This window comes from Carya illinoinensis, chromosome 5 (genome assembly GCF_018687715.1).
Source record: "Carya illinoinensis cultivar Pawnee chromosome 5, C.illinoinensisPawnee_v1, whole genome shotgun sequence".
In the NCBI taxonomy this organism is placed as follows: Eukaryota; Viridiplantae; Streptophyta; class Magnoliopsida; order Fagales; family Juglandaceae; genus Carya; species Carya illinoinensis.
This window is the reverse complement of record NC_056756.1, coordinates 895,106-919,237: the sequence shown is the minus strand read 5'-3', so window position 1 is coordinate 919,237 and position 24,132 is coordinate 895,106. Positions and strand designations below refer to the sequence as shown.

General features: G+C 36.4%; 4 protein-coding genes across 4 annotated transcripts; 3 read left to right on the top strand and 1 right to left on the bottom strand.

Moving 5' to 3' along the window:
• Positions 1–2,500: 2,500 nt before the first annotated feature.
• On the top strand, positions 2,501–3,865 carry LOC122311325 (protein PLANT CADMIUM RESISTANCE 2-like). The gene is made up of 4 exons (XM_043125859.1): positions 2,501–2,781; positions 2,883–2,954; positions 3,047–3,256; positions 3,555–3,865. Exons 1-4 carry the CDS (start codon positions 2,577–2,579, stop codon positions 3,629–3,631), a joined length of 564 nt encoding a protein of 187 aa, XP_042981793.1. The 5' UTR covers positions 2,501–2,576; the 3' UTR covers positions 3,632–3,865.
• A 1,737-nt stretch (positions 3,866–5,602) lies between these two features.
• Positions 5,603–14,045, top strand: LOC122308801 (protein CHROMATIN REMODELING 25). Its single transcript, XM_043122027.1, has 21 exons — positions 5,603–5,925; positions 6,474–6,854; positions 7,124–7,210; positions 7,350–7,590; positions 7,662–7,787; positions 7,898–7,954; positions 8,053–8,139; positions 8,807–8,902; positions 9,128–9,178; positions 9,294–9,368; positions 9,488–9,574; positions 9,871–9,962; positions 10,048–10,180; positions 11,356–11,475; positions 11,605–11,718; positions 11,832–11,915; positions 12,039–12,116; positions 12,193–12,251; positions 12,823–13,012; positions 13,102–13,200; positions 13,674–14,045. The coding sequence occupies exons 1-21, from the start codon at positions 5,744–5,746 to the stop codon at positions 14,022–14,024; spliced, it is 2,790 nt and encodes a 929-aa protein (XP_042977961.1). The 5' UTR covers positions 5,603–5,743; the 3' UTR covers positions 14,025–14,045.
• Positions 14,046–15,258: 1,213 nt separating this feature from the next.
• Positions 15,259–21,881, top strand: LOC122310532 (ribosome biogenesis protein BOP1 homolog). Its single transcript, XM_043124486.1, has 18 exons — positions 15,259–15,483; positions 16,002–16,079; positions 16,457–16,570; positions 16,679–16,833; positions 17,260–17,377; positions 17,526–17,627; positions 17,809–17,965; positions 18,062–18,170; positions 18,267–18,369; positions 18,566–18,716; positions 18,810–18,942; positions 19,068–19,174; positions 19,260–19,330; positions 19,586–19,646; positions 19,956–20,183; positions 20,325–20,409; positions 20,738–20,916; positions 21,578–21,881. Exons 1-18 carry the CDS (start codon positions 15,322–15,324, stop codon positions 21,661–21,663), a joined length of 2,199 nt encoding a protein of 732 aa, XP_042980420.1. The 5' UTR covers positions 15,259–15,321; the 3' UTR covers positions 21,664–21,881.
• Positions 21,882–21,949: 68 nt separating this feature from the next.
• LOC122310533 (nifU-like protein 2, chloroplastic) lies at positions 21,950–23,865 on the bottom strand. Its single transcript, XM_043124487.1, has 4 exons — positions 23,644–23,865; positions 23,425–23,545; positions 22,856–23,166; positions 21,950–22,383 (listed from the first exon to the last, which is right to left on the bottom strand). Exons 1-4 carry the CDS (start codon positions 23,728–23,730, stop codon positions 22,195–22,197), a joined length of 708 nt encoding a protein of 235 aa, XP_042980421.1. The 5' UTR covers positions 23,731–23,865; the 3' UTR covers positions 21,950–22,194.
• Positions 23,866–24,132: the final 267 nt, after the last annotated feature.

The following is a 24,132-nucleotide window of genomic DNA, read 5'->3' as shown; positions in this document are numbered from 1 at the left end:
GGAGAAGTCTACAATAAAGAGAGTAACGAGCAACAAAAGTTTTCTTTTACTCCAGAGGAATTTAATAAACTAATGGCACTTGCAAATTCAACACAATCTGCAACTCAGAATATTAAGCAAAATCCACCAGCTGCTAACCTTGCTTCTACCTCTCATTCAAGCAGCAAATTCAATTTTTCTGGTATAATGCGACCTAATCCCTATTCTGCTTCATGTAATTCAGTTTTTTCCAACTTAGATTCCAATTTGCATTGGATACTTGATATGGGTGCAACAGATCATATAATCTGTTCACCACTCTTCTACCACTCTACACCTAAACCTATTAGTGCATCTATAAATCTTCCTAATGGAATTACAGTTCCAGCTACACACATTGGTACTGTATGTCTTTCCAATTCCATTCTTCTACATAATGTTTTGTGTGTTCCCACTTTTTCATTCAACTTACTATCCGTGTCTAAGCTCACTAGACAATCTAATCTTTGTCTTGCTTTCAATGCTTCTCATTGCTTTTTACAGGACCGATCAATGGAGAAGATGATTGGGATTGCCCATGAGAAAGAGGGAATTTACCACCTAATTCAAGCTTCATCAAAAGCACAAACCTGCAATACTTCTCAGTTTGATTCTACATCTTTTACTGATTCTACATCTTTTGCTTCAGCTGTCGCTCATAAACAATTAGATATATGGCACTATAGACTAGGACATGTATCTAGTTCTCGATTACCTTCTCTTAGACAGATTGAATCTTCAATAACTCTTGATTGTACAAATGTTTGTGACATTTGCCCTCTAGCAAAGCAAAGAAAGCTTCCTTTTCCTGTATCACAGAATTTTTCTAATAAAAAGTTTGATTTGATACATTGTGACATTTGGGGTCCTTTTGGTACCATTTCATATTCTGGTTTTAGATATTTTTTAACTATAGTTGATGATTTCACAAGATGCACTTGGGTCTATATGCTCAAAACAAAATCTGAAGTTTCTTTCCTACTTAAAAACTTTTGTAGAATGGTAGCAAATCAATTTTCTGATTCTGTCAAAATCATTCGATCTGACAATGGACCAGAATTCTTTCTCACCAAATTCTACAATAAAAATGGCATAATACATCAAAAAAGTAAAATAACAATATAACAGAAATAACAGATTATTTCATTTCAAGTACTTTAACTCCTCTATTTTTAACTTCTCTTCTTTCCTCTTTAATTCCATATTCTCGATATGAGATGCAACACTCCAACAATATTCTTACAATTCACTTATTACTGTTTTACTACTAAGTTATATTTTTCCCCTTTAACTCTTTAAATTTTGGATTAAAAATTCCAGGACATGACATTTTTGCATAATTTAGAATAAAATAAATTCAATCAACCAATGTAGTCGTGTAATTTAATTAAAAATAAATTAAGCTTTATAGAATTTTTTTTGAGTCAATTTTTATAAAATTAAATTTATTTTATTTTAAATTATACAAGAAGATCATGTTATGGGATTTTTAATTCAGATTGAAATAAAAAAAAAAGGAAAAAAATTATCTAAATGGTAAAACAATAGTAAATGAGGCATATTGAACTTAATTTACTATCGTGCTTGAAATTAATTTATGAGATCTTTTTTTTTTTTTTTTAATTTTGAATTTAATATTTTCTCAATAGTAATATCTAAGGTGCCTCAACCTGAAAATATCAGCAGTTAAGTTCAAATTGGGGAGTCAACTTGAAGTGGGTCTTTGTTAATTCATCAATATTGGCTAAAATAAAACCAAGTGAGCAAGTAACGAGAGACGTGTAATAAAACTAACTTTTTGAGTCCAATGGTCCATAAACAATGGGATTTTATGATAAAAAACGACTAGTATGGTCGACATTGACCATCGACGGTGGTTAGGAGAAGCTATTAAGCAACTGCATATAATAGTTTAGTGGAGTGCTTACGTGTAGCCAGATGATGCTAATAAATACAAAGTGAAGCTTTGATAATGGCTAATTTACTAATCAACGGTGGGAACAGAAGAAGTTGCTGAGGTATAAACGCATGAAAACTAATTAAGATTAATGAAAGACTTTGACTAACTTAATTACCAGCTCTCCATATAAATTCATAATGTGTAGTATTATTGTCAAGGTATCGTCATTCGTCGACCTTTTCAGCATTGTTTAATGGTGCAGGGGAGCAGGAACCTTCAAATGCCATGAAAATATAAGACAAAAACCAATGACTTAGGAACTAGAAGACAAAACACATAAGACTCAAGAATAGCGTGCATGATTGCTGGTTCGTTAGGACTGGTGAGTGATACGTACAGCTGGAAGAAGACTGGTGAGTGTGTTTTCGTTTTTTTCTCTCAAGGCCCCACAGACTTCTTTGACCAACAAGTTGATAAACTTCGTTCAAGGGTGCAAGTGAGATGGAAGCTTCACATGGCACTTTCGCCAATACTTTAAGATGATAATGTTTCACTTGACACCTGTCAATAAATACCATGTCCCGAACCTTGTTGTCTCCACGGCAGAACCAAATCAGTAGCTTACCACAATCATTGTTCAGTTACTCAGAAAAAGAAAATGTATCCTACAGCAGTAGTTTATGATCATAAACAGAGAGCTGAACAGTATCCAGGTCCTGTCCCGGTTTCAGGACTTCCAAATATTTCTTCCACACCACACTATGCTCGGCCATATGTACACACAGGTTCCAGTGTGCTGGCTTATGGTGTAGCAGGGAGGTGGTCCACTGATCTTTGCCATTGTTTTGATGATCCTGCAAATTGTAAGCATCTCAAAACTCATCCGGCTCAATCACTAATTTCTACCGATAAACATAAAATCCTGTAACTTGTGTTTAACTATTTTCACTTTTATGTTTTTAAGGTCTCACTACCTGCTTCTGCCCTTGCATCACATTTGGACAGATTGCTGAGATAGTAAACAGAGGTTCTCCATGTAAGCATTGAAAAAAACAACATCTTTTTAATAATATATGTGGAATGACGGTTAGAATTATTTTGTTTACACTGTTTGTTCTTGTTTTCCAGCTTGTGTTTCTAGTGGCGCAATCTATGGGCTTCTGGGTCTTACTGGTTTTGCCTGCCTCTTCTCCTGTTTCAATCGTTCAAAATTGAGGGGGCAATATGACTTGGAAGAGGCACCTTGTGTAGACTGCTTAGTGCACTTTTGCTGTCCGTCTTGTGCCCTGTGTCAAGAATACAGAGAGCTCAGGAATCGTGGGTTTGATATGGGAATAGGTATGATAGCTGCTTGGTTATCCAGTTTGTACATCATCATCATCATTATTATTTTAACAACGATCTATGAACAAATTTGAAATCTCACTTTTCCCCGGCATGAAAAGCAACTTAAAAACCACATATGCCGTTTGGCGGCCTTACTGGTTTTGCCAGGGTTAAAATGTCTCTTGCCTTGTTTCCGCTTTAATATTGTCTTTCAAGTGTTTAAGTTTTAAATTTCATAATTCTTTCCTGGGGATTTATAAATGAGTTTTTCTGAGAACTTGTATCTTGTGGGTGGTTCTTGGAATTAAAGGATGGGAAGCAAACGAGGACAGACGAAGGCGTGCAGCTACGCAAGCTCCAATCATGACACCAGGCATGACGAGGTGAAAGAGAAAAACTAAGGCCGGTGCTTCCTTGCTTTGCTTATGCAAGCTACATTTCAGTCTTATCCATGCTGCGGGTGTCATCATCATATTTTATCTTGTTGTATTCTCACTTCCAAGTGTGTATCCGTGATGAATGTTGTGGAGGAAAATCCTCATATACTTGAGAAGAAGGCCCCTCGTTGTTGCAAAAGAAAATAACACAATTAATGATGCTTCCTGGATGATTTTAATTAAATTGTCTATATATCTATATTCTATCGTGTGGTTATCTAACAGTAAACATAATTTTTTCTTATTTTTTCCGTTAATTTCTCTGTTTGCCGTTAAGTCGCCGTTTGTGTCCGTTTGTATTCTATCTATCATGCATATATAATTTCCTTGTTTGCCGGAAAGTCCTTTGTGTTGGAGTGTTGCATCTCACATCGAGAATATGGAATTAAAGAGGAAAGAAGAGAAGTTAAAAATAGAGGAGTTAAAGTCCTTGAAATGAAATAATCTGTTATTTCTGTTATATTGTTATTTTACTTGTAAATGTAATATAAATAGGGCTATGTCAATGTAAATGTACAGTAATTCATTCTCTAATACAGTCACTTTATCAGAGCTTCATTCTGTTTTCACTTTCCCTTTCTCTCATCGAGCTTCATCTCTCTCATCGAGTTTCATCTCCAGTTCACTCATCTGATTATCAACATGGTATCAGATTGAAAATTTTTTTCACGCTTCCGCAACCGCAACATTCTTTTCTTTTCTACTTCTCAATCTTTTACTTCTTTTCTTAATCTTCTACTTCTTTCCTTGCGAAATTCTGCTCTGGAATTTCTTTCCGATTCTGTAACCCTACTTTCTGATTCTGGAATTTCTTGAAATCTTACATTTCTCAAGAACGAATTCTTGAAAATGAGTTCTGAAGATTCTCCAATAATTTTTCCAGAAAATCGATCTCCTCTTATCAATCCCTCCGACGACTCTTCGAGTCCGTATTATCTACATCCTAGCGACAATCCGGGTGCTCTGCTAGTATCAGAAGTTTTTAATGGAGAGAACTACGTTGCATGGAGTCGCTCAATTGTTATCGCGTTGATAGTGAAGAACAAAGTACAGTTCATTGATGGTACAATTCTTCCTCCCTCTACTGATCAATTCGTTAAACACACGGCATGGTTAAGAGCAAACAATTTGGTACTTTCTTGGCTGATGAATTCTATTTCTAAAGAAATACGAAATAGTTTATTGTTTGTTGCATCTGCTGCTGATCTATGGAATGAATTATTGTACATTTACATTGACATAGCCCTATTTATATTACATTTACAAGTAAAATAACAATATAACAGAAATAACAGATTATTTCATTTCAATGACTTTAACTCCTCTATTTTTAACTTCTCTTCTTTCCTCTTTAATTTCATATTCTCGATGTGAGATGCAACACTGCAACAGATATCATTACCCATTAGTTATATGGAATGTATGTATTTCAATATGAGTAATGTTATATACCACATTACCATCTCGCTTATATCTTACTATATATGATGTGGCTTATTTATCACTATTTAATGATAAATACATATATAATAAATGATCATTTAATTGTGATAAATGTGCCACATTTTATTTAGGTGGATGTAAGTGAGATGGTAATATAGTGATATATTACTTTAAGAGTACTGATGTGATGGAAAATGAAAAACCCACTTTGCAATGATCTGTCTCTCATCAAGCAAGATGGAATAAAACGAAAAGATAGAATTTGCAAAGTGAGAAGAAATTCAGCTAGGGATCAAAACCAAGTCTCTGGATAAGATAAAAAATTAAAAACAAATTCAAATGCGGGTATTGAAGAGTCTGGGCCGGAAAATTGACCTGGCGCCGCAGACCAAATGGCCCAATTTCAATCGTTTGCTATTCAACTTCTCAAAAGCACTGCAGCCCAAAATCCATTTTTATGCAGCCTCCCCGACAGTCCCTAACATTAACTTTCGCCGCAATATTCACAAAAAGCTCGCAAACATTTTACCGCCAAATTCCATTAGATTTAAGTTTGCACAGTAACACACACCGCGTCTAAACTTTAGAACTCTGGGAAAAAGGAGGATAGGGGGTTTCCATGGAAGACGAAGATGAAGAGGTTCTCTCAGCTTCCGATCCCAGCGATTCCAGTGAGGAGTACACGGTGGACCACGAAGAAGAAGAGCTCGAAGACGCTAACAAAGAAGACGAACCGCCTGTGGGTCGTTCTGCCCCCTTCGATGAAGATCGGAAATCGAAGAACGTCGATGCTCTCCTGAGGTACCGTCTAATTTGTTTTAAATAGTGATTTTATCCCTAAGATGCATTTACTTTTATATTCTCACGTTTATACTAAATTGGAGCTCTTTCATTTCAACTTTGGGTTTTGTATTTTTGTTCTAAAATGCCCGTGCGTTCCAATTACACCGTCCGATTTCAACGTTTCAATTTACGGACCTGAGTTTCGTAGAATTCCGTTTGACAATATCAGAAAACTAACGAAAATTGAAGAGTACGATTTTTTTTTTCCTGTTCTGTTTTTGGAATCTGTTTATAGTAGGCCTAAGCTAGACGGTGAATTTATTGCTGCTATTATTCGATGCAATCTCCACGTTTTGTCTATGAAGCCAGTTCATTATCAGTTTTATTTTTGTAAAATATTAAGCTTGTCTTATTTAATTGAGATTTAAGGGTTTGTCATTGGGAAAATGCTGATAGAGTTTTTTTTTTTTTTTTTTTCATTCATATTATTAATCAAATTTGAAAATTCTTTATGTTAAATAAAATTTACACAAATTCTCGTTGGAATTTGTGATCATATTTATCAGAGGCAACCTTATCGTGAAGAGACAATCACTGCTTCCACGAGTTCTTTCAGTGACAGAAGCAGCAGCAGTTTGTAGGAAACCCTTTAAACCCCCATGCTCTAATGGCTATGATGAGCAGAGCGAACAACTTGCTCGTCGACTCTGGGCCCGCAAACGGTTTGTTCCTTGGGGCTCTTCAAGGCCAGCCTTGGTTGCAATTACCAATAGACTGAACGTACCGAGTACTGTTGGGAAGGTTGAAGTCGAGGAGAGTGTGACTCTGCCACCAGGAGTTGAGCCTTTGGTGTTGTGGCAACCTGAAGAATCTGAGGATGTGACTGCTAATTTGGTGCAGATAGCAGTTGATCCATTGCTTGTTCGTTTCCTGCGGCCCCATCAAAGGTGATATCAGTTCTAAATTTTCTATATGCAGCATAGGGTTTTATATGGAGAGGTTTTTCCTTTTTAAAAATTTATAGGTGCATCATAATAATTGACACTGCCCCTCGTGCATCATGAGCGTAAACAGAAACTTTATCTAATTCTATTCATCTTCCCTCAAACATATGTTGCATATAAAAAGTGCCAAAATTTCTGTACTTTGCATCATATTTTCAGTTGGTTGTGGTTTCTTGTAACTGACGAGAAAATTTCTTTTACTTTTACTGCAGAGAAGGGGTTCAGTTTATGTTTGAATGTGTTTCGGGGTTGTGTAGTGAAGCAAATATATGCGGATGCATTCTGGCTGATGACATGGGGTGAATATCTCTCTATCCGATCCCTTTTTACCTTCTAACCCTGGGTACAATTTGTGATATTATCTACAGTTTTTTCTGGTTATTTCATCTTTATTTTTGTCTCCTCATATCTTCACATGGTAATGTTTGATTTTTGCAGTTTGGGAAAGACGTTGCAGTCAATTACCTTACTTTATACTCTTCTTCGTCAAGGGTTTGACGGGAAGCCGATGGTTAAAAAGGCCATCATTGTTACTCCTACCAGTCTAGTAAGCAATTGGGAGGCTGAAATTATGAAGTGGATTGGAGAGAGAGTTCAGCTTGTTGCTCTCTGTGAAAGCACCAGAGATGATGTTGTCTCTGGGATCGACAGATTCACCAATCCCCGCGACTCCTTACAGGCAAGTTTGCGTAACTATACTCGAAATTTATTATCTCGAAAAATAGGCTTATTCAATAAATACTTCCACAGGTGCTGATTGTTTCATACGAGACATTCCGGTTGCATTCATCAAAATTTAGCCATAGTGAATCCTGTGACCTTCTCATATGTGACGAGGCCCATAGGCTGAAGAATGATCAGACATTAACAAATCGGGTACAAGATATGTAGTAGTTTATTTTTCTGTAAATATTCTTTTACATAGATGCCAATTTTTAACCCTTTTTTTTCCAAAAATTATATGAAAAAACATTTATATGGATCAGGCATTGGCCACTCTCTCGTGCAAGCGCCGTATATTATTATCAGGAACGCCAATGCAGGTAAGAGGCACTTAACATGAATACCCGATACTTTTAGATCTTATGATTTGATGCTCATATCCATTATCATAATTATCTCTCAATACATACTCCTGCAGAATGACCTGGAAGAATTCTTTGCTATGGTTAACTTTACTAATCCTGGAATATTGGGGGATGTTGCGTATTTTCGCCATTATTATGAGGTGATCTGATTGCGTTACTTTTTATGTATAATTTTTTTTTTTTTAATAAATAAACAATTTTATTGATCAAAGAAAGGCAAAGCCTGAAATACAACTCTACTGCCCCGCTTAGGTAGGATTTTTTTTTTTGTTTTTTTTATGTGTAATTTATTGCTGTTGAGGATTGCTGAACTGTTATACACTTTCTAGAGCTGTCGAGGACGAAAATATATTGTTGAATTGGGTTAATCAGTTTTCCGACTTGCTGAGGTTGCTTTTCATTTGTTTCTCTCTAGTATCCTTTTTATTTGGTTAGGGCATTACGTATGACTTACTGGTTGTTGAGCTAAGAAATCGACACATTCGCAGCAAGCTCTAACGCTTAGTTTTGATTACATTGTTCAGAAGAGATAAGATGTTTTGTTAAAAGTTGAATAAAATATAGTTATAATATAATTTTTTAATATTCGTTTTGTTTTGAGATTTGGAAATATTAAATTATTTATTATATTTTATGTGAAAATTTGTAAAAGTTGTAATGATTATATGAGATAAGATAGTTTGGGTTTGGGTATCCAAACCAGCCCTAAATGCTAATTTTATACTCTAAACGCACACTATCTCTCCATTTTCTATACTCAATGCATGTTCATTATGTTTTAAAAAATGTGACACATGTATCATGAAGGCACCTATAATTTGTGGAAGAGAACCTACTGCCACTGAAGAAGAGAAGAAACTAGGTAATGAGCGTGCATCAGAACTAAGTGCAAAAGTTAACCAGGTAATATTTCGTTTTTAACATGAAATTGGTAGAATTCAACTTTGTCACTTAATGCTTTCGTGTGTTTCATTAGCATCTTTCACCATTCTGATCATAGAAATGTCAAAGTTCTTGATGCTCTATGAATATTTACTTCTAGGTAATGATGGGTAGCACATAGAGCTGTTCAAGAAAAATGCATTTGTATTTTATTTTCTCACTCAACTCATCCCCATTTATTTACAGTTCATACTGCGGAGGACTAATGCACTGTTATCAAATCACTTGCCACCGAAGGTCTGCCTGCTTGGTCTGCCACCTAGTGATTTTTTTCCTTTGTGCATTTTTTTTTCTTTTCTCGGAGAAGATATCATTTTGCTTCATAAGACTTCATGTTCTTTTCTACTTGCAGATGGTTGAAGTTGTTTGCTGCAAGTTGACTCCTCTCCAATCAGACTTGTACAACCATTTTATACATTCAAAAAATGTAAGTTGTCGTTCTTCTTCAGCTATCAGAGCATGTATTTTCCGAAAAAAATTTATTAGCAGTTACTAACAAGAATGTTTTCCTGGACTTGTTTACTATTCAAAATCCACTAAACACAGGTTAAACGGGCAATAACTGAAGATATGAAGCAATCAAAGATTTTGGCCTATATTACTGCTCTAAAAAAGCTGTGCAATCATCCAAAGGTATGGGGTTTTCTTTTCCCGCCAGGAGGGGGTAACATTCCTTGATGTTTCCACTTATCAAAAAATAAAACAAAAAAACATTCCTTGATTTTTCCTGAAGATCTTATAATTATCTTAGAGGTTTTTCAATTTGGAATAGTAACAGCAAATCCACAGGTTAGATTGGTTAAAATCCGCTGGGAAATCTTAAGTCATCTGGGCTCTAAACACGCATCTCTTCTCCATAATATGCTTGTTTTAAATAGTGTCAATATTACTTTCATCCTCATGGGCGATCTGTTATCTCTATCTCATAGCTCATCTATGATACCGTAAAAAGTGGGAGTCCAGGAACTTCAGGTTTTGAGGATTGCATTCGCTTTTTCCCACCAGAGATGTTCTCCGGAAGGCAAGCAATCTTATATATGATGCTTTATATATTTTATACTTTTACATAATTATACTCATATTTTTCTTGTTTCTGTTTTTTGCAGATCTGGGTCATGGACTGGCGGCGATGGGGCTTGGGTTGAGCTATCTGGGAAAATGCATGTCTTAGCCCGGTTACTAGCTCACCTACGTCAGAGGACTGATGATCGTATTGTCCTTGTGTCGAACTATACCCAGGTATACAAGATAGTAATGCAATAAAAACCAAACTATTATATGCACTATTGCTTTTTGTTTTTGTGGGAACGGGTTCCAGTTGTTGATGTGTTAGCAGTCAGTGCTATTCCATCAAGTTTTTCATTTCTATAATTTTCCAGAAATTTTGCCTAGGAAAAGCCTTTAGCTAGCCTTCTTTGCTGTTCCATAGAATAGGGAAGAATCAAGAAGAGCCTCCCAAGCTTTGCATGAACAAAAGTGCCTGCAAGGAAGGAATGACACACACAAACTCTGAAAGTTACAACAGACTTACAACCTTTGCACTCCATCTCTCTGCTCCACTTCTCGCCATCCTTCTCTGTTTTCACTGATTCTTCTTGAGCTTCTTGCTCTCTAATTACATCTCAGCAAGACTCTTCATCTTCGGCTCCATTGTTGAATTTGCAAGGGGCCCTTCCATTACTTGTTCTAAAATTTATGTTGTTTCAACCAAGCTTTCTGTGCCTGTCAACCTACCGCTGTGTCTTACAAAACTTGAGCCTACTTGTGTAAGGATGCCATTATTAATCCAAAGCTAAATGATGAAACTTCCCTATGGTGGATGTCATAACAATACAAGTAGTTCTTCTTCCTACAATGTTGCTTCGCTTAAGTTATAGTTCTTGTCATCCTACAATGTCATCCTACAATACAAGTAGTTCTTCTTCCTACAATGTTGCTTCGCTTAAGTTATAGTTCTTGTCATCCTACAATGTCATAGTGCTTGGTAATTTCTTCTTCTTCTTCCTTTTTTTCCCAACACATTTATTGTCAAGGTTCCCCCCAATAGGCTTCAATGATCCTACCATACTTGTACTGTGTTAGACACATGCCTGCACGAGTTTTCGATTTATCATACCTGACTATGGATAAGTCAAACTGAATTTTTATTTATCTTCGACTTGATTGTTATTGACTTGTTCAATAGTGACTTGGTGATTTATTATATTAAAAAAATTCTATTAGATTCAGTTTTTTTTTTTCCTAAATCAAGGTGACTGTGATGTATCAGACACTGGACCTTTTTGCTCAATTGTGTCGTGAAAGAAGATACCCATTTATTGACTTGTTCAATGGTGACTCAGTGATTTATTACATTAAAAAAACCCTATTAGATTCAGTTTTTTTCCTAAATCAAGGTGACTGTGATGTATCAGACACTGGACCTTTTCGCTCAATTGTGTCGTGAAAGAAGATACCCATATTTGAGGCTTGATGGAACCACATCGATCAGTAAAAGACAGAAGTTAGTCAACCGCTTCAATGACCCATCAAAGGTATACTGTTCTTCACTTCAAAACTGTATTCGGAATCTAGGCTTTGTATATATGCTTTACATTTGTGTTTTGGTTGAGCTCCATTAGGCCTCTCTATTGGAAACATAATTTTAACTCAACATCTTGCAGGATGAGTTTGTGTTTCTCTTAAGCAGCAAGGCTGGTGGTTGCGGCCTCAATTTGATAGGTGGAAATCGACTAGTTTTGTTTGATCCAGACTGGAATCCTGCAAATGATAAACAAGTAATAGCCTAGGTTAATCTCTAGATGAACAAATGGAATGTGAGTCATTAAATATGCAGAAGTTTCATTCAGAGACATAATGTAGTTACTGTTTGCAATGTGTCTCCATTAAGGCTGCTGCAAGGGTCTGGAGGGATGGACAAAAGAAGAGAGTATACATCTACAGATTGTTAAGTACAGGAACAATTGAAGAAAAGGTTGGATCATGGAAGTAATTTAGATAATACAACCACTATCCTTTTTTCCTTTCTGCATTTGTTTGGTAATTCAGAGCAATTCTGTTTAGATTCATATTGTTGAACAGTTTAAATTTGCTGTAGGTGTACCAGCGTCAGATGTCAAAAGAAGGGCTTCAAAAAGTTATCCAACAGGAGCAAGCAGATACCCTTACGACACAGGTTTGAGTAGCTTTGAATGTTTCTTTGCAGTTGGTATTTGCTCTTAAATGAATGTGTGAAACTGTCTAAATCTCAGGTCAACTTTCTTTCAATGGAAGATCTTCGCGATCTTTTTACATTTCGTGAGAATGTTAGGTAATGAGCTTTTAAAAATTGTTGAGTACATCACTGCACTGTCACTTGCATGTATATCTGCTTCATGGTGAATGAATTGGCTGAAGGGACAAGTTGGAGAGTTTAATTGACTATGAATGTATAGTTTTCAAATAGTCGATACAAACATGGCATATTCTTTATAATCCTGGTATAGTTTGCATGCTGTCCATGGCCAGATGCAATAGGTCTCTCCTTGTCAGCTATACTTGTTTATTGTTTTATATGTTTTGAATAAAGCGAGCATCAGTATGTATCCGTTTTTGCTCTCCCTCTCTCTCTCTCTCTCTCTCTCTCTCTCTCTCTCTCTCTCTCTCTCTCTCTCTGTGTTAGCAGTCCAAAAGTTGATCATGAGATCAGTAACTGTAGTACACTTATGGATGATACCGTTAGAAAGATGAGATGATCTGCAACAGCACCTTCTTACCTTATGCCAAATTTCTTCTGTTTTGTTTTTCATTTTTGCTTTCTAGTCCGTGTACCTTGCATTGTTCTTTTGAACGATGTAGGTTGAAATGTTTCTTAGCTGCAAGATTTCTTGTTATGCATGTAGGTCTGAAATCCATGAAAATATGAACTGCATACGTTGCCAAAATTGCAATGATAGGCCTGAGAGTATAGAAGAGGGAGATGGAAATCACTTAACAAATATTAATTGCCAATCCGATCAAGAAACCTCTGATATAGGCAGATTTGCGGAAATTTCTGGATGCTTGCATAAGTTAAGGAGCTCAGAGAAACAGGTTGTCCGCATCTATTCAGCAGATATTGCTTCTGCTGATTTTATTTTAGGCGTTTAATTTGATTCTTATATTTGAGATGATAATTTCAGGTAGGGACTCCTCTAGAAGAAGATTTGGGTAGTTGGGGGCATCATTTCTTCTCCACTTCAGTACCCGATACTATTTTTCAAGCTTCTGCTGGTGATGAGGTGTGTCAATAGTTTAATATATTTGGTCCAAAGGCAATGGCCACATTTTATTTGCATTTGTAGTCAAAGAGTATTACCAGGCCCCCGCGTGCATTTTCTTGGTAATGGAAACCAGCTTTGGCACAAACTTGTATAACACAGAATTTATTGTATGATTTTTAAAAAGGTTGTCTCTCCTTTCCTTACTTGCATGAAGCGTTCCATGAATACATAACACTGAATTTTACGTCGACATAGAATGCATGCCTTGTTTTGGCAGACAGCCAGTGACTGTTAAGATCTGTGGCAGTTACTTAGGATTTAAAATGATCAAACACGTGTTAAAGTCAGTTTTGCTTCCCTTGTTAGTGAAGTATAACGCTGAACAATATCATGTATGATTTACATCCCCAATCTACAGTGCTTTACTCTCTTCATCTCCTACTGGAGAGTAGATATAAATTGAACTGGTACTCACATTGTTGTTATTGCAGGTGACTTTTGTTTTCACAAACCAAGTGGATGGTAAGCTTGTACCTGTTGAGTCTGTAAGTCCAAAAGTGCAGGGAGCAGAAAGAAATGATAACGGATTCAGATCAAAGCAAAACATGAACCAAAAATCCATCTTCTTTTCTCAGCACCAAAAACCGATACAATCTGTTTTGTCCGATAGAGATTCTGTCAGTACATTTTCCAAGCCTTTGTCTAGGGCAACAATGAAATCAGTGAGAACTACTTTAAAAGGCTCAACACATGTAGTGAAGACTAAACTCTCTCCTGGAGATCAATTACCCCAGAAAAGATTGTCTCCTGATACTGTAGAACATGATGATGATTTTGAGTAAAAGTTATTTGTTATTTTTTTTTTTTTTTTGATTTTGAAGAGAATCGGTCCAATCGGATGACTATGAGCAAGCAAAAGCACTCACTCTGAAGTCTGCTCGTCTATATATAGTAGTTCTAATGTATGCATGACACCGCATGAATATGGAGACATCTCTGAAGATATCACCTGTGGAAGCATATATTCATTTGTCTGGTTGTAATAATGAACTAGAATCTCAACAAGTGGGTTCCCTCCCATCTTAGCGGATGTTTGTCAATTCTCAGAGTTGGTCGTGTTTTCATCTTAACTAAACCAGAAATCAAGATTCAAAACAAATCCTAAATTCCTTGGCCCTAAACATCCCTCCCCATCCAAAGAAAAAGAAAAAAAACACTACTATGTACATTTCCTGACCACATGCCCGAATCATTAAAATGGCGTAGGACTTTAATATAAGTAGGGGTGGCAATATGTTACACGACCCGTTAACCTACACGAACACGATACAATAATAGCAGATTAGGATTTAGTTTTAATAGATTCGGGTCAAAACAGATTGACTCGTTAAGACACGATTGCTTAACAGGTTGATAACGGGTCAACCCGTTATGACACATTAAAAAAATTAAAATTAAAATTATACTCTTATACCTAAAAGTAAAATTATTAGAATTTTAATTTCAATATTTTTATTGTTTAGATTGTAATTTTGGACTTGTAGTTATCTTTATAATTTTTATAAATATTGTGATTTTTAAATTTATATAAAATTATACTAAATTTAATCAGGTCAAATTAGTTAATTTCGGACTTATTCAACCCATTTACATAAATAGTTTGAAACGAGTCGTATTTTATCGTGTTAACTTATTTCATAATATTCACTGATGATCAAAACGGGTTGACACGACACGACCCGTTATATTAACGGGTCGTGTTAGGATTTAAGATTTTGACACGATAAGCTTAACGGGTCGGGTTAGGGTTGAGCTATATAATATAATATACATTTTTTGACACGACACGAACACGATCCATTAACTTGAGATGACACCGCTAAATATAAGTTGCGTATGACCCAACCACTATCGAACGAATTAGTAGAATTTGGGCTTAAGAAATTTGGGTTTATTTGAGCCTTAGCCCATATACGTGACTATGGGCCAACGTAGACTGCCCTAAGCCCACGATCCCTAGCCCACGATCCTTATCATCCTTACCGTACTCCTAACTTCTAAGCTCTAAATTCTAAAACCCTAAACCATCTCCTCGTAATTGTTGCGAGGGAGATAGACGGAGAAGGAAACGGTGTGGAGATGAAAAATAAGGAGGAAAATAAGAGGATGAGGAATGCTTCAAATCCACAGTCCGAAGAAGAGCCTTTAATCAATGAAAAACCTCCACTAGCACTACTACAAAAACAACATCAGCGGCAATTAGCATCTGCTTCTGACTCTGAATCTGATTCTGACTACGAGGTACTTTCATGTTCTACACTGTTTATTTCTCTCGAAAATTTTCTCTGGCAGAATATTTCCTAAAAAAAAATGTAAAAGAAAAGTGTGAATGTTATGCAAGGAGTTGGTTACCTGTCCATTATGCGTAGATTTGAGTATTTTTTACCTTTTTATATCATCGATGGCCGCTCTAAACTCGCTGGAGACTAAGTAATAGTTACGTTCTTCAGTTTATCGAGTATTTATTCAACTTTCTTCACTGTTTCTCTGCGTCTTTTCATTTAAGATGATTTAAGTGACTAGCTTGTCGCTTCGTTAATATTCTGTTTGATTTCTACGTGTTACATATTAATTTACCTTTTCGATTGCCCAGCTCGACGATAGCAATAGGTGAATGGGCAAATTCGGTATTATAATAAAAATATTTTCATAAACTTCCTAATGGAAGTTTTATCTATTATGTGTGCCTCCTGGCTCCTATGTTCTTATGTTTTTTTTTTTTTCGGATTATATGAATGAAGTGGATTTGGTGGTTCTAGGATTTTTCAGAGGCTGGTGACTCTGGTCAGTCGTTGAGTGAATCAGAAGCCAGTGAAAGTGGATCGTCTGGAGATGAGGTACACGATAATTTCCCTTGCATAGTATTTAGTTTTTTTTGTAATGACCAAGAGAATGCTGGGAAAGATAGGATATAAAATTATAAGAAAAAAATATTGAACATGTGAGGGATCCGAGAATTTAAATTTAGTGAATGAAAATAAAATCAGGGCTGAATCATGTGGAAATAACTTTTTGTATTGATCAACCTATAATTCTTATCTTCACAAATATAGATATCAATGATTCGTATGGGAACACACACTCACCCTCTATCTGTGTGTGTATGTGTATAATATATATATCACTTGCATATTTCATGAAATTTCATGTTTCTCTAGAGCCTGGAAAAGCCTTTTGAGTTTATACTAAAGTGTTTTAGAAGTAACTGTAACAGGGCATTGCCAACTCAGATGATAATGGCTTGGACGATGATCATGGTCAAGAAGATCAAAGCAATAGCTCTGAACTGCAACAAGGAGTTGAGGAGAGTGATTCATCTGAAGATGAGGTCCATTTTTATATTTAATTAATTTTCATTTGAGTATTTGTAGAATGAGATTTGAGGTTTCAAGTATCAGCTGTTTGCAATGACTATATTTGTTCTTGCTTTGGACAGGTGGCTCCACGAAATACAATTGGAGAAGTTCCTTTGGAATGGTATAAGGATGAGGCCCATATTGGATATGACCTTGCCGGGAAGAAGATTAAGAAGAAAGAACGGCAAGATAAATTGGATTCGTTTCTTGCAAGTGCTGATGACTCTAAAAATTGGTGAGTTTATTTATTATACTTCTCTATTTTCTCATTCATGTAATCAATAATTTGATAGATAAATTTTAGGGGTTGGCTAAGTGTTAAGGGCCTTGGTCTTGTTGGTATGCCCCCTATGGGTCTGAAGGTTCGAATCCTTGGGTGTAAACAACTTCTAGGGAGTAGGGTTCATTCAACTGGGGGAATTTCCCCCTAAGTTACCTGAAGTATACTTGCAGGAAACTCTTTGCCAACGGCCTATGCACCCCTAGAATTAATCGGGCTTTGTTCCCGGACATCCAGTGCCAATAAAAAAAGTAATTTGATAGATAATAACTGCTCACCTCATTTCCTTGGAAGTACTTGTGAAGGGTCTTTCTTCAGCGAAGGTCTTTGTTTAGAACATATACATTTGGTCATGGTGTATTTATTATATAACCTTTTCAGGCTCAAGATCTATGATGAATACAATGATGAGGAAGTAGAGGTGACGCGAAAAGAGCTGAGACTTGTTCGCAGATTGCTCAAAGGGAAGGCACCGCATGCTGACTTTGATCCTTATGCGGTCTGTAGTTATGATTCATTTCATGCTCCTTCATTTGTCTATGGATATCATTCTTGCACCATAACAAATTACTTACTTCATTGTATGCTTGGATTTAACTTCTTGTTTTTTCTTATAAAAAAAAAAACTTCTTGTTTTCCAATTGCAGCCTTATGTTGATTGGTTTAAGTGGGATGATGCCAAGCACCCACTCTCAAATGCTCCGGAACCGAAGAGGCGGTTCATTCCTTCAAAATGGGAAAGTAAGAAGGTAAGGCATCTTTCAGGGCGCATCTTCTTTGTTATGTACAAAGATATCAAACTGGCAAAGATTGGGTGATTTACTTCTTTTACCTCTAATTTGCTTCCTTTTGATGATCAATCTTCAGAAATAAACAAATGTCCGGACCTATTTTCTGGTGACACACTACATTCCCTCTTATGAATTACAGGTTGTTAAGCTTGTTAGGGCAATTCGTATGGGATTAATTAAGTTTGACAAGCCAAAGGAAGAAAAACGTTTCTATCCGTTGTGGGGAGATGATTCCAGCTCAACAGAAAAGGCTAATCATTTAGCCTACATTCCTGCACCAAAGCCAAAATTGCCAGGTATTATCTTTCAACCATCTTTCTGGATTTTAAATGTTACACTACATAATTTCTGTGAAGGAATTTCCCACCAATTTTACTCTATTTCCTTTAAAGGCCATGAGGAATCGTACAATCCTTCTTTGGAATACATCCCAACACAAGAAGAGATTAATTCTTATCAATTGATGTACGATGAAGATCGGCCTAAGTTTATACCTAGAAGGTAATGCACAATGCAACTGTATTTAATCCATATCCATTTGCTTCTCTCGTTTGGTATTTGATTGTCAAACATCTTGATCACTGTCTATTTGATTAGGTATATGTCTTTGAGAAGTATCCCAGCATATGATAATGGTGTTAAGGACATTTTTGAACGTTGTTTGGACCTATATTTGTGCCCCCGAGTTCGGAAAAAACGTGTAAGTCAGAAACTTGCTAAGGATCGAAGAGGCCAAGTTTTGCTGATTTGCTTGTTCATTTATCCTTAATTCTTATGTTGAGTTTCAAAGCACATTCAGATGCATAATTTTTCCTGTAATCCATTTTCAAATCAATATGTTCTAATCACATGATAGTTGGTCCAATTGATCAAAATTGATCCCTTTAATGTTCCAGATTAATATTGATCCTGAATCCTTGAAGCCCAAGCTGCCAAGTCGGAAAGATCTTAAGCCTTACCCCATAACATGTTATCTTGAGTACAAAGGTCACCAGGATGCTGTCATGTCAATTTCTATTGAAGCTTCTGGGCAATGGGTTGCTTCAGGTTTGTATGCTACTCTTTGTTGTAATTTCATTCAGGAAGCAGACAAAAGAATGATTGGATTTGGGTCTTATGATCTTCTTATGGTTCACAAAGGTTCTCTTGATGGAACTGTGCGTATCTGGGAAGTTGAAACTGGTAGATGTCTTAGAGTCTGGGAGATTGGTGAAGCAGTTAAGTGTGTAGCATGGAATCCGTTGCATGAGCTTCCTATTTTAGCTGTCTCTGCGTAAGGGTCAATACTTTGTTTTATCTTTTTTCCTGTCCTACTCGGAGAAAAAGGGCACTGAATACAAATTGAAGCTGGGATTCACATTACTTTTCAGTTTAGTTCAACTACTGCAAATTTTTCAGGGGACAAGATGTACTACTTTTGAACACTGGTTTTGGTGATGAAGAAGAACAGAAGAAGATTAAGGAAATTCTCCATGTTGAGACATCTAAAACACCAGATGATTCAGGTCGGTACAAAATATCTATTACTTTCAATGTCCTAGAATAAATGAATGTATTTTGACCTTTGCACAATATATTATGCATCCTTAGGCAACAAAGTGCCTATTGTGAGTTGGCTTCAAGATGATAAGCATGAAGGGATCAGGTTAAGGCATTTTAAGGTATGTCTGCTTTAAAACTAATTCCCTCCCATCCCACTCAGCACGACTCTGCCCCCTTTCTTTTTCCTTAGGTGGTATAATTTTATTGTAGAGTTACTTGTTAATAATAATAATAATCTTATGTTAAGAGTTACTCTGCACTGAGATTTGTCGGGACGCTGTTCCGGACACCTGATGCCAATAAAAAAATAATAATAATAGTTTTCTGGTAAAGTTAATAATAATATAATTGCTTGCTTTGTTGTCCTGCCGCAGACTGTGTCTTCAGTAGAATGGCACCGTAAAGGGGACTACCTGTCAACCGTAATGCCAGCTGATATCCTTCTCGTAGTCTTTTTTTTAATTTTTACTTTAATTGATTATTTGACATGCATGATTTACTCTCCCATTTATCAATGATGGTCTTCTCAGTTGTTCCCTTAGTCTTTTAAACTTTATTCACTCGTGATATAGACCCCTTCATACACAAACACCCTGGACTGAGTAAGGGTTACTTGGTGTTCAGCATGGCATCATCTAAGCATGGGACTATGTTTAAGCAATTATTCCTGCTTCGACATGAGCAGGTTGATAAATGCTGATTTATTCTTGAACATGCCTTGGATTTTCTTGACATGTTAATTACGTGAATCGAGAGCTGTTCTTATACACCAGCTCTCTAAAAAGCATACTCAAAGAATACCATTCAAGTTGCATGGACTTCCAGTTTCGGCAGTGTTCCATCCTACTCGTTCCATCTTTTTCATCTCAACGAAGAAGAATGTTCGTGTTTACGATCTGTGGCAGCAAAAGTTCATCAAAAAGCTTGAGACTGGACTGCGTGAAGTCTCTTCCATTGCTGTTCATCCTGGGGGTATCTTTTCAATTTTCATTTCTTGATTATACCACGTGTTTTCTGTTGTGTGGATGAAAGTTTATTTGATTAGGTTAGTTTTTCATTTGTTGATATGCTCAGTCATCTTTTCAATATATCTGAGATGCCCTTTCCATGCAGGTGATAATGTAATTGTGGGGAGCAAAGAGGGAAAATTGTGTTGGTTTGACATGGACCTTTCATCTCAACCTTACAGAATTCTAAAGTATGTCACAGCACCAATTGGCATAATAATGATGATCCTATACATGGATAAAAGATCTCTGTGTGGAAAATGTTGTGTCTATCCTCAATTGAAAAGCTTATATGGTTTCTTGAAATGATAAAGTTGGACATCTGGTATTTGTGGATGTGATGGTTAATGAGCAAATTGATTATTTGATTAAGAAATCTAGAGATAAAAAAATACGTAAGCTACAATATTTATATATATATATATATATATATTAATATATACACAGATTCCCATCACCTTCTACAATTTTTTTGTCTATATGGTGTTACATTTATTGATGTGTTTGGAATTTTCTCAGGTGTCATCCAAAGGACATTACCAATGTGGCCTTCCATCGCTCATATCCCCTATTTGCTTCATGCTCTGATGATTGCACTGCATATGTTTTTCATGGCATGGTTTATTCTGATCTTAACCAGAATCCTCTTGTCGTCCCCCTTGAAATTCTTAGAGGACATACAAGCTCAAATGGGAGAGGTGAGAGCTTTGAATATTTGTCATTTATTTTCCAATTGGTGGTTGGGGTGAAAATGGGTACTATAAAAACAATAGCCATGTTGGACTGTCTAAGGAAAATTAATTTGTGTTTGTCTTTCCAGAACTGAAGACAATTAATTTCCCCCCCCCCCCCCCACACACACACCCCTTGCGAATCACGTCTGTGTGCATATGCATTTATGCATCAAATCTTGGATGGAACTAAAGTTGACAACTTTATGGAACTCAGTTGGGCAGTCTATTGACCATGTTTCTTTCTGAGAGGCGAGTTCATCCCAGCTTGAACCATGAACTTGAACATCAGTATTTTGTTTTGCCCGGTTAATTAAATGCTCTCAAGTCTTTATTCGAGTCATAATTATTATCCAATCAGATAACTCATTCATTTAGAAGGGTGTTGGACATAGCCTGATAGGGCACATACTGAGGGTAATTAGTATAGGAGTATGGAAGATGCAATGGTCAACAAAGAAAGAAGCAAATAGAGTTCTAGGTCAAATTCCTACAGTAATATTTTTATGTTATATTATTGGTCGACATTGCTTTTATGTTGGGTATTTGAACGAACAAGATTCGTTCATTTTTATGTTGTTTAGAAACTGATATCATATTGCCATTGATTATGTCATCTTTATTGCAGGAGTAATGGATTGTAAATTCCATCCAAGGCAACCCTGGTTATTCACTGCGGGTGCTGATTCAGTGATCAAACTTTACTGTCATTAAGGAGGTCTGTCAAGCTGATAAGAATGTGATCTAGGGGGGGATGAGTCCCATGAAAGGGACCTCATATTTTTGCTGGCAACTATACTGTTTTGTTGTTGAGGAAAAGTGGAAAACTAATTGTTGCTCATCAATCGTCTTGAGCTCGATATCGAACATCAATCTTGTATTGTTTTTGTAATCTGAAATGCATAAATCAACCTAAGTATTGTTTTTGCTTATCAAGCTCGATACCAAATACAAATCAAACAGAGAGAGAGAGAGAGAGAGAGCAGTTCGGTCTACGAACTAAGGAGAATATTTGGGTATTAGCGAAACGGTTGCTAGTTGATTGTTGTATGCACAGGATATGATCTCCAATGTCCGCTCTAGGATTTCCGGTTACAAGAATTGGCCGGGAGTTTTGCAGCCTACCAAATACCAAACTGTACATATTCTATAAAACTACCAAAGGCTTTTATTGACACGGTTCATTTGCAAATTGTGACAAAATCGAAGGAATACAACAGGATTGCGTGTTTTCAACCTAGGATTTTACAGAAGTTGAACTGCCGCAATGGATGGGATTTTCTCACGCAGTTTCTGTGTAACAGCCACGCGAACAGTCATCACTCCTGCAGCTGGTCCTGTTATTCGAACTTTGACTATTGGGTCCTCAATTGCCACGAGTTCAAGTGATCCACCTGCTACCCCAACTAGATAGGGCCTTATTTCTTCGAGTACCTGCAAATGGATTAAATTATATATATATATATATATTTAGTGGCGGGGGTACATTATATCTTGAAATGAGCACGAAATTAGGATTCCTTGAGATGAGTTAGTACTTAATAAGCATTTTCATTAACAGGATTTCACCAACCCTTCTACGGCCAGCCCTGGTCCAGCTAAATTTTGAGGCAACCAATAGATCATATATCAATCTGGAACTGAATTGGGCAAAGCAATGAAAGCATGCCCACTAAAAGAAGAGCTTCATGGCTTAGCCAAGAATGTAATTGACCAATTCATCATTTTTAATGACATGGCTACATCCATTGGCAGATATCTTAAATTCCAGTATGAACTGTCAACACAATGTGGTGCACATAGAAACCTTTGTACATTTAGCTTTAAACGGAACAACATATCATTTTATCTGCTTATAATATTAGTAGTTGAATATACTGAGTTGTTACTGGAAATGAGAAGTTACCTCCTCTATATTTTCCTCATTCATCTCAAGACCAGTTTCTTCATCAGCTATCGGTTCCACTGCGACTATTTCAGGGATCTTTTCCATCAAGCGACACTCAATGCCCATTTTCATTGTCATAACAGAACTCGGACAGGAGCCACATGCTCCCTGTAGCTTCAATCGTACAACGTTGCCATCAATTTCATGCAATGCCACATTTCCCCCATCTGCAATTAGATAAGGTCGGATTTCATCCAATACACTTTCAACATTTTCAGCAGTTAGTGGCAATTCCACAACTGAATTCGGAGTAGCAACAGCCTTCACAACTGTACAGAATGCAAATAAGTTAACTTCTGAGATTTGATAGGTTGGAAGGAAAAAAGCTGAAAAGGAGTATTGTTAACGATTAAATCCATGCTTTAGAACTTAATCTTGTGTTCATCGAGACCGAAAATTTTAATTTGGAATGCCTACTTAGTAAGAAAATCTCAAAGTCAATGAAACAATCAACAAAATCACCAATTTCCCATTTTCCATTCAAGTTAAATCCACAAAAGGAAAACAAAACACGTAGAGATACTAACCGTGAGAGATTGGACTGCGTGAGCGGGATTGGAAACGAATTGGAACGGAACGATATGAATCTCGCCATACCGAATCATGTCCCCTCGCGATAGAAAGATGCGTGCCAAACAAGCTGGAGCTCTGAGAATTTCTTTTACGATTAGAAACTGATGCTATTAATCTTATTCTATAATGGAGAAATAAACGGTGAATGTTGAGAGAGACAGAAAAGAGAAAACCTTGGAGGGGCGAGAAGAGGTGGGAGGCTCTAGGGCTGGTTGGGCCCTGTTACAGTATAAGGGCGTATTCACCACTACGGCTTGCATTTTCTTCCAATCGAATCCTCTTTTGCCCTTTTCTTCTATTACCTTTTCTTTTCCTGAGTTTCTTGGTAGACAAACAGAGGTGTAGACTAGCCTCTCTCTCTCTCTCTCTCTCTCTCGGAGGAATCCTCTTTCGTTATTTGGCGCTGCTGATTAGCCTGATTATATTAAGAACATTCTGCCCTACATGTTTTCTCATAATTTGGTTAAAAATCATATTCTATATTTTTTTTTGGGTTAAATTTTACTCGTATTTCAAAAACTTCCAATATCTCATTTTTTATTCTTTTCATATTATATTAAAATAATATTTTTTTATAATTTCTATTTTCTATCATGTTATTTGTATATCTTTAATTATTTTTTATAATATATATAATAATTTAATATATAAACAGTAACTCC